General features: G+C 38.4%; 1 protein-coding gene across 6 annotated transcripts in view; it reads right to left on the reverse strand.

Annotated features, from left to right (window-relative positions):
• OMA1 (OMA1 zinc metallopeptidase) overlaps window positions 1-9,879 on the reverse strand; it is a 72,227-nt gene that overhangs the window by 55,348 nt on the left and 7,000 nt on the right. For 5 of the 6 annotated variants that reach the window (XM_023515120.1, XM_023515121.1, XM_023515118.1 and 2 more), the window contains exons 2-5: window positions 6,308-6,823; window positions 3,795-4,023; window positions 1,586-1,759; window positions 1,374-1,481 (exon numbers count right to left, since the gene is read on the reverse strand). In XM_023515120.1, the coding sequence (XP_023370888.1) occupies window positions 1,374-1,481; window positions 1,586-1,759; window positions 3,795-4,023; window positions 6,308-6,804 (1,008 nt within the window). In that variant the 5' untranslated portion in view covers window positions 6,805-6,823. Of the gene's footprint in view, window positions 1-1,373; window positions 1,482-1,585; window positions 1,760-3,794; window positions 4,024-6,307; window positions 6,824-9,879 lie in introns of those variants that run through there. The other variant, XM_023515122.1, reaches the window with a different exon arrangement.

Genomic DNA, 9,879 nt, shown 5'->3' on the forward strand with positions numbered 1-9,879 from the left:
AAAAAAAAAAAAAAAAAACAACAAAACAATTATTTTCTATTTATAAGGCTGCTGTTCTCCTTTTACATCTCATTGAATTCTTGTGTTGCACTGATGGTAATGACAATACACTGACGTGAGGCAGTGACCTTGTGAACTAGATGCCAGAAAAACAAACGTACTGAATAGTGTGACACCTTTTAAATGTCGAATGGCCAAAATCTGTTTTGCAGTTATGAAGCCATCATTCGAAACATGTTAAAGTGCATATCATGACGCTATTTCACCTGCTCTGATTTACTGTTGTATATATTTGTTGAAGAAAAGTATTTTTTTTAATTTTCTTATTATTCAGAAGAAATGAAGAAAATTACTATCTGTGCTTCAGAAAAGCACAACTTTGGGTACCTCATTCTAGTAATACTCCAGCAGGTAGAATTTTAGGTGACTTTCAGAAGGATCAGAAACGTGATCGTTTCCATTTGAAGTTAGTGTTACTGGCTTTTCTGATTGAGCATTTCACAGTCTTCTTACTATTTACCTTCATATTGTCAATTAAAGAAAATATGCTTCGATTATATAGATCAAGAGTCATTCATATTTTTAATAATTAACAATAAAAAATGAGTAAATACACGTTATTTTCCTAAACTCAGGCCAAGCTGAACAGACATGTAATCACAGGAGCGTGATTCAGCGAGAACCGTGGGGCTGGTAAGAGAAGGGCTGCCAACCACCAGGCAACCGTGGTGGAAAGAAGAAACCCTGGACTGCGGGCAGAGATCGGGGTTAAAGTCTCAGTTCTGCCCCTTTTTCAGGCTAGTGATAGATTTAGTCTTTCTAATCTTCACACAAAAAATAGGAATAATAAATACATCCCTCATGGGGTATTAAATGGCAAGGTATCATTATTACTCTGCATTAATTATATATAGCATATCATTCTAGACATTTTCAAAGATGCTCCAAGCTATCCTCTGAGAATAAATGAAAATGAAAGAAAACTGATTTACGCACTCAGATAGTACAATAATTTCACTTTCCTACAATTAATTTTATGATTAGATTACAAGTACGTTAATAATTATGGGAAGTTCAAAATCTAATTTAAAATAATTAGAGGTTGAGAATAATTACGTTTTGCAAGAGAGACAGATGATAAAAATAGTATTTAAGAGAAACACCAATTATTGAGTGCAAAATATTAAAGACTATACAAAAATTGTCAAAATAGCCATTTACGTTTTTCAGGTAAAAGAATAAGACAATTTCTAAAAATTAAAATTCTATCATTAGAAAACAAAAGAAAACATAAGCTTCTGTTATTCAAAATATTTAACTTGCTGACTTCAAAGCAGTATTTCAAACCCTGAACGTTCCTCGCGGGAACTTACAGCATGCCCAAGGACTGCGTGTGCGATCTCATGGCCCAGGAGGAAGGAAAGCTGATGAGTGTCGTTTACGCTATTTAGAAGCCCAGTGAAAATAAACACTTGTCCATTCTGCACCATAAAAAAAAAAAAAAATGATGTAAGCAATTAGAATGCCATAAAAAATGAGGACATCAAATTTGACAATAAAAATGTATTGGAGAACAGTTACTTACTGGAAGCACAAAGGCATTTATATCGGGGGAATCAACCACATGAATAATCCAATTGATCTCCGAGATCCCTGGAATATCTTTATTGCATTCAATTAGATGATAAACCACTTCTTTAACAGCCAGATACCGGCCGTCTTTCTCAGGTAGCATATCATCTTTAAATTCTTCCATCCACTGAAAGATTAAAAAGTATTCTTTATTTTAAGTGTTTTAGTACTACAAAATGTTTACATTGCTTCATGGAGAGTTATGTGGCTACTACTTAACATTTTTAGCTTTTAATTATGTAAAAATATGCATATATGAAACACTCACATTTGAATTATTCATATAAAGGCAATGAGTTTTCACAAAGAAACTTAGTCCAGTACTAAGATCTTTGATGGGCTGAATGGACTGAAATCCAAATTCCATTCATTTCTATAAACCTACAAATCCTGAGAAAACTAAACACTGCCTGAAAGAACATAAAGATTTCACCTAAGAAACAGTGAAATACAAAAGAAAAATACAGTCACAACCTACTGAATAGAAAAACACCCGACATTTAATAAAGGTTAAACTTTTACCCCCAAAAGACAGTCTTTAATTAATTTTAAAGTGTTTCTTCACACAGATAGAAAGGAAATTGCAGAAATCTCAGAACTAATGAGCACATCACTTTCTCTACATTATGCTGAGTGAAACTAAGCCATTATGTAAAGACACCTTCTATGTTCAATGAGAGATCTTTCAAATGTACTGAGAACACCAAGAATGTTCTAGAAATATTAAATTTCATTAAATACATAATTTCCTTCACATAACCAACAAGTTGGCAACTTAAGATGTATTAGGAAGGTAACACTTTGTAGAGTATGAGTTTAAAATAGTTTGTATCAATAAGTATTTTTTAAAAAGCATGTAAACCACCAATGTAAACTGCCTGAAACAAATAAAAAAAACCCCACTATTTATTAATCCTTCTGAAGTAGATAAAATAAGATTGCATTTAATTACAGTACTTTATAACATCCCTAGGGGAATATGTGCTTAAATTTTCCTATGATGAATGTATTACATTTGCAGCTTAAATAAGAAAAGTGTATCTAGGCCTACATAACATATGTACAGATACATATAATTTCTTTTCAGTTTTCATAGCAACATGAATGGGAGAAGATACATTAATTTCATGCTAGGCCTGTCTCTGACTAAATTCTAAGCACCCTCTCCAATCTCTATTACAAGAGATAGGTTGAGAACCATTTTTATTGTGAAAAACCATTGTTATTTCTTTTTTTCATGGTAACTTTCCATCGACAAACTGAGAAGTTCATCTGAAATAAAAAGATACGGAGATTTAACCACACTGAAGCTGCCCAGCAAGGCTTTGAGACAATTCGACAAATGTCAGCTGAGCCACCGATCACACCCCATGTACATGTGCACTGGAGACAGAAGGATGGCCTCTGTCCTCAAGGAAGAAGCCACTAGGTTACAATGCATTTACCTGAGTTACTATACTTTCCAAGGAGTTAAGACTCCTAAATTCCAACTTTATTTCAGATTCAAAATATATAATAAGTTGCCCAAATTGATGTTTGAAAAAACGTTCTTATTGTACTTGACTTTCGATGTATAAAATTCTGACTATTGAGCTAGTTATTCCAACACTGTTTTACATACTGTGCTAGTGCTTAAGATAGAAAAAGAAAAGAAAAAACAAACAGATAAGATCCCTGGTCCATGAAGCTTGGTCTAACAAGGGAGACAGGCCAGCAAATAAATGATTACACAAATAATTACATTACCATCATGTAAGTACTTGAAGGAAAAGTACAGTAAGCAAAAAGAAAAAGAAAAAAGAAGTACGCTAACCCCAATATAGCCAAGAACCAGCTCACATCTACAAATGAGCTGGTTCACAATCCAGTCTACGGCCTGATCTGGTTCCCCTGCTGACCCATCTGGATAATCAGGGAAGGCCTTCCTGAGAAAGTGCGTCTGAGGTGACGACGGGGGAGCAGGAGTCCGCCGGGTTACCAGAAGGAGAGGAACAAGGAATTCAGGCGGCAGGAAGGCCAAGCGCCAAAGGCCTGAGGCCTCCAGGGGAAAATATGCTAATTTCTTACCAAAGACTGAAATTTAACAGCAGTGCATCTTTCATATTTAAGGAACTTTCTTTCCTGCGTAAGCAATCTGAGTAAAAACAGCTCTCACTACTTACAGCTTTATACTCCAGCTCTGACAAAAGTCTGAAATGCTCTTTCCCCATTAAAAGCAGCTTCCTCCTTCCTGTGATTGGACTCATCTCCAGGTGAGTAAAATAAAACACTATGAATAATAATCCGGAACTACTCAAACCAAAGAACAACTTCCATTTATTCTTCTTTATACTTTCTTTAAATAGTTCCTTCTTGTTAGGAGGAAGTGCCTGCCACCATTTCCTTATACCCCTAGAGCAAAAAGAAAAGTTCAAAGTTCTGATAATCTTCCCGGCACACATCAGTAAAGCACAAACGCATACAACTGGCATTTCATGTCCTCCAACATTTGAAATTTTATGATATAGTTTTTTAAGGGTTTTATTTATTTATTTGGAGACAGAGTCTCACTTTGTCATCCTTGGTAGAGTGCCATAGCATCACAGCTCACAACAACCTCAAACTGTTGGGCTCAAGCGATCCTCTTGCCTCAGCCTCCCAAGTAGTTGGGACTATTGGCACTCACAACACCCAGCTATTTTTAGAGATGGAGGTCTCACTCTGGCTCAGGCTGGTCTTGAACCTGTGAGCTCAGACAATCTACTGCCTCTGCCTCCCAAGTGCTAGGATTACAGGCGTGAGCCACTGCGCCCAGCCCTTAGATATTTTTTTTTAATTTATAAAATTCTTCGCATCAACTATATGGAGCTACAGTTAAAAGTTCTAATGCTGATTTCAATTTTCTTCTTCTTCTATTTCTTCTTCTAAATGAGCTCTTTCACTACAACTGCACTAGTTCACATTTACTGGCTACTTAACATATGCAAGGTACTCTGATAATCTTCATAATAACCCTGTTACAGAAGAAAAAACTGAGATACAAAGAACTTAAAGCAACTTGTGCAAGGTCAGAGATAATAAGAGGAAAACCAGGCAAGGCAGGCAGTGACAGTCCCAACTGTGACCACTTAATCACCTGGTAGGGACAAGTGACCTGAATAAATAGGGTTACAGGACAATAAATCTATACCTTTAACCAGTATTCTACCTGCTGCTCCAGGTAGAAGCAGGCTACAATCTGCCAGGGCTGCAGCAAGGTACAAGGGGAACTACCTCAGCACTGATCTGGGAAATAAACAGGGCTCAGCAGCAGAAACTCCACTGTCCTCTTTATAACACGAGGAAGGAGAGGTAACAGGAAGGAAGATCATAAGCACTGTAAATAAGAAAACGGGAAATTTGACGGAAAACATCTAAGGAGGCCCACTTCCTTCCAGACAACAATATTCTCTACTGCTCAGAATGCTCAGAAACATTCTGATAATGAGCCACGTTTCCAATATTGGGACAAAAATCTTTCCTTCATAGTTCGAATCACAGCAGAAATTCAACATTATACGTGTATGCATCATTCCTCTGGCGAGACTTTATTTTACAAAATATCTTCTTAAAGTCAACGTTGATTTTGCTAAGTCATACACCTGACATGCTTTTAGACATGCTTTTAGACAGAATGTTTCAACCTAAGGAACATAAACCAAACTATGAAATATATAAGACTTATTTCCTATTTAAGACTTTATAACGTTATTTATTTAAAATATATGCGAGACATATTCTAAAAGAAAATCTAGGTAGCTTACAACAGTAACAAACACAAGAAGGTTAAAAACAAATAATTTAAGAGGATGAGAACACATCAGAAATTGGGAAGCGCTATTACCCCAAGAACCTGGGGTGAGTTGTTGCTTTTAAACGACAGCCTATGTAACAGTACCTTTCCTGGTGCCAGCACCAGATCACGCAGTCTACAAGTTATACAGTAGAAGTTCTCAATTTTTGATCAAAAGCACGAAAGCACAAAAAAGGCTAGAAGGGGACTTCATAGTTAGCAAACTCAGAGTTTTATGAGGAGACAATGATCAGCTTCCTTCAATCTTCATGAAACAAGTAATAGAAAAAAAGAGTTAAAGTACTATTTAGCTGTGAAGATACTGATTACTATAATGGAACACTGAGAGAAAATAAAAATTTGTTGGAAATAAAACAGAAAAATAAGTATTAATGTTTTCGGAGTTAACTAGGAATGAGCCCATTCTCATATAAGCAAAGTTGCTCAGTTTCCTAATTCGCTGCTTACACTACACAAACTGCAAAGGCAGTTCGCCAATACTGTTCTCATCTGTGAGTCAGAACCTACACTTCTGATTCTTCTTATAAATATCTTTTTTAAGTGTTCATAAAATATGTAAGAAAAACTTTTTTAGAGATCACACATCTCTATACCACAAATAAACATGCAGTAAATTATTCCAAGATTACTAAATCATACATGACAAAATTGGGCAGGACCTAGTGGAAATTCATTTTGAGCTAAATAGGGGGTGGAAGGGGATCTAACAAGGTTTCTTTAGAAGAGTATTGTTCTACAAACACAGAAGATTAGTTTTAAAAAGTCAATACAAGTTAATACAAAATGTCAATGCAATACTAATAAAAATTAATACACAAGTTTACTTTTTAAAAAGTATTTTACCTCCCCACAATGATTGCAAGTAGCTTCTGTACTGGTTTAAGGATAATCAACAAGAGAGGAACTGGAGCGGCCTGAACCCGTGGAGAAGTGTGGAAACGCCGGCTGGCTCTCCCCGGAGAGCCGCTGAGAGGACACAGAGCTGGAAGGGCAGGAGCTGCTGTCACGTCTTTCATCAGCTGACTCGAGGGAGAGTCATTCCACGCAGCGCCCCCTCTGGTGGTCCTCCAGACTGTCTTACTTTGGCCACTCAAAAGGCATTCTATCCTTCTGTTATTCAAAGTCCTATAAAAAGCAAAGTTTCCAGGCAGAAAAGCGGACCTCTTACTCTGACTTACTCCCAGGCCCTGATACGTGGTTATTATACGACTAAATGGTCCTTGATGACAGTCTGGCGAGGTCACCACTAACGTGTTACATTTTCTCCAGTTAGCTAGGGAATCAAATCGGAAGAAAACACGGTTTCTAGCCGCAGACTGCAGTCCACAGATGAAGCTCATCTTTCTTTCACTTGATTATCTGGAACACACAAAAAATAAGCCATAAATATTGGTGTAAAATATTTACTTACCAAACTGGGAAAATAACACTTATTACACGAGTGCGTCAGTTCTTCCTATTTCAGACTCATTCACCTTACGCTTCTCCTCATCCCCTACAAAACGCCTCTCAGCAACACAAACCAGAGACGCACATGTAATATTACTCTGACTCCACTACGCCTACTTTAGAAACTTAAATTTTCTTCATTTCATTTTTAATTAAGGGGAGTTTATTTTTAACAACGAATTATTTAGGAAGTAAGAAATGGATGAGATGTTATAAAAACAACCATAAAACATTATCAGTCTGCAGTAATAGGGGAGAAGTGTGCAAAGGAATGGTAAAATCTAACCTGCCAAAGGAACGGTAAGATGTAACTTGTCAAAGGAATAGTAAAATCTAACTTGTCAAATGCACTGGATATTAGGCAACGGCAATGTCCTGAGAGATGAGGAACAAAATGAAACAAGTGCCCAGCTTACTACCTGGAGAGTGTTTCTAGGCCTCAGTACAGACAAGGTAAATCTCGGTGGAGCCTAATGATCGCCCTAAACTGAAGAAATAAAGCTGGGAGTCCAGGCATATTGAGAGGTACAGGGCCAAGTACAAGAGAAGGCAGAGCCGCACAGAGAGCACTCCAGAGACCCGCAGAGACTCCTCCTCGGCTGCGGAGCTGAGTCCTACCAGGACCAAGAGAACCCCCTGGAGGTAGGAAAGAGCCACCTGAAAAGACCAAAGGAAACCAGACACAGGCAAGGTACAGCGCCTATTCCCACCTATCAAAGTGGAAACCTCACAACTCATTGGCATTAGAAACTTAAATTTTTGTTTTAAGGTTTTGCCTCAGTATTGGAGAAAAATTAGTCCTAGACTGAAAGCTGCTCTGGCCCAACCTAGCAAAGATTAAAAGCAACACCCAGAGAAATTAAAATGCTTCTGAGTGACAGCTCCATCCCAGAAAAAAAGCTCAAGAACAGTTATTAGAACACAAAAACATCCAGCACTTAACCAGGTACAATTTACAGTTAAAAATTACCAAGCAGGCAAGAAGCAGGGAATATGATCCATAATTAGAATACCAGTTGGAAACTAACTCCTCAGGGACGGCACCGGCAGACAAGGAGATGAAAGTAGTTATGATACCTACACGCCACCTGTGTAAGAAGCTGAAGGAAAATGGGGCATGCTGTGTAGAGACGTGCAATGTGTTTCTTTGAAAGATCTACACTGAACTTCTAAACAAGAAAACTATAATGCTTGAGGAAAAAAATGTACTGGAGAGTAGTAGCAAATTAGACACTGTAGAAATAAAGATCTGTGACCTTGAAAACAACATCAATAGAAATCATCTAACATGAAATGAGAGAAAATGAAAAACAGTACACAGCCCCTCACTGAGGTATGGAGTAACTTCACACGCCTAGGGCCCACCTGGCTGACGTGCCCCAAAGCAAGGGGAAGTAGACAGACAAAAGTACTTGAAACCGTGGCTGAAAATTTCCAAACTTGATGAAAACTAGAAGCCCACAAATTCAAGAAATGTTAACAAATCCCATACTAAAGAGGAAAAAAAAAAAAAGAACAACTGCAAGGTGATCACAACTTCTTAAAACCAATGAAAAAGAAAACCTTAACCATCACATCTCAGATGAATTGCACAAATCCCTCACAAGTTCGAGACCAGCCTGAGCCAGAGCGAGACCCCGTCTCTAAAAAAATAGCCACAGTGTGGGGCGGGGTCCCAGCTACTAGGGAGGCTGACTCAGGAGGTTCACTTGAGCTGAAGAGTTGGAGGTTGCTGTGAGCTAAGACACCACGGCACTCTACCAAGGGTGACCATGTAAGACTCTGTATCAAGAAAAAATAAAAAATGTGTTTCTGTTTTCTAAATAACATTTAGCACCTAGCATGGCAATGGTAGGTTGAAATATTATTGGCAATTGCTGCCTCACTGAGTTACCACAAACACACGTAACATCTGATGTGTCGATTCAACTGTTGGCACCTGGAGTAGCAAGGAAAATAATTTTATGGTTGGGGGTCACCACAACATGAGGAAAGGGTCGCGGCATTAGGAAGGTTGAGAACCACTGTTCTAGTGGGAGGAGGGGGCAGGGAAAGACGGAGAGAAGGAAGAAAGAAATGGCAGCCAGACTAGAAATGAACTAGGAAAGCTGTATTTCTAGATAACATGATCATCTATACAGAAAACCCAAAGGAAGCTACCAAAAACTCCTACAATTAAGGTGTTTATGAAGGTAGCAAGATACACATCGACACAGAAAAATAATCTTATTTCTATACACTAGCAAGTGTTAGAGGCCAGACCTTCCTCCCCCTTACCCTAAAAGTACATACTTATTTCAGCTCTATAATATAAACTGCAGAAAATGCAAAATATATCCATAGTGAAAGTGGCTGTTTAAGGAGGGGGAATGGGGGAGCACACCAAGAGTTGGGAGTACCAAATATGCATATTCACCATCCTGATGATGTTCTACTCAGAAGTAAAATCTAACTTACCCAATGCATGGGACGTACGGAAATAAAGGGAAAATGGTCCTTGAGAGACGAGAAACAAGCAAACTGTGAGCCTTTCACATACAAGTATCTGCTGGCTTCACAGATGCACATGTGTCAAAACTTACATGTGACTCTTTAAATACGTAACAATTAATTATACTAATTAAACTAGGTTTTAAAACTACTAAGAGCGGGATGTGATGGCAGGTGCCTGTAGTCCCGGCGGTTCTGGAGGCTGAGGCTGGAGGATCACTTGCGCCCAAGCATTATAAGCCAAGCCAGCAGGCAACCAAGTGAGAGACCTAAGACCCCGGTCTTTAAAACAAAGACATAACAACCACAGGCAATGTGCAAACTTTGACTAGATCCTAGTTTGTAAGAAAAAGTCAGCTTTAGAAGACAACTAGGGCTCGGCGCCTATAGCTCAACGGGCTAAGGCGCCAGCCACGTACACCTAAGGTGGCGGGTTCGAATCCCCAGCCCGGACCCGCCAAACAACAATGACGGCT

The sequence above is a fragment of the Otolemur garnettii genome, unplaced genomic scaffold (assembly GCF_000181295.1).
Source record: "Otolemur garnettii isolate 467f Iridium unplaced genomic scaffold, OtoGar3 scaffold00066, whole genome shotgun sequence".
Classification (NCBI taxonomy): Eukaryota; Metazoa; Chordata; class Mammalia; order Primates; family Galagidae; genus Otolemur; species Otolemur garnettii.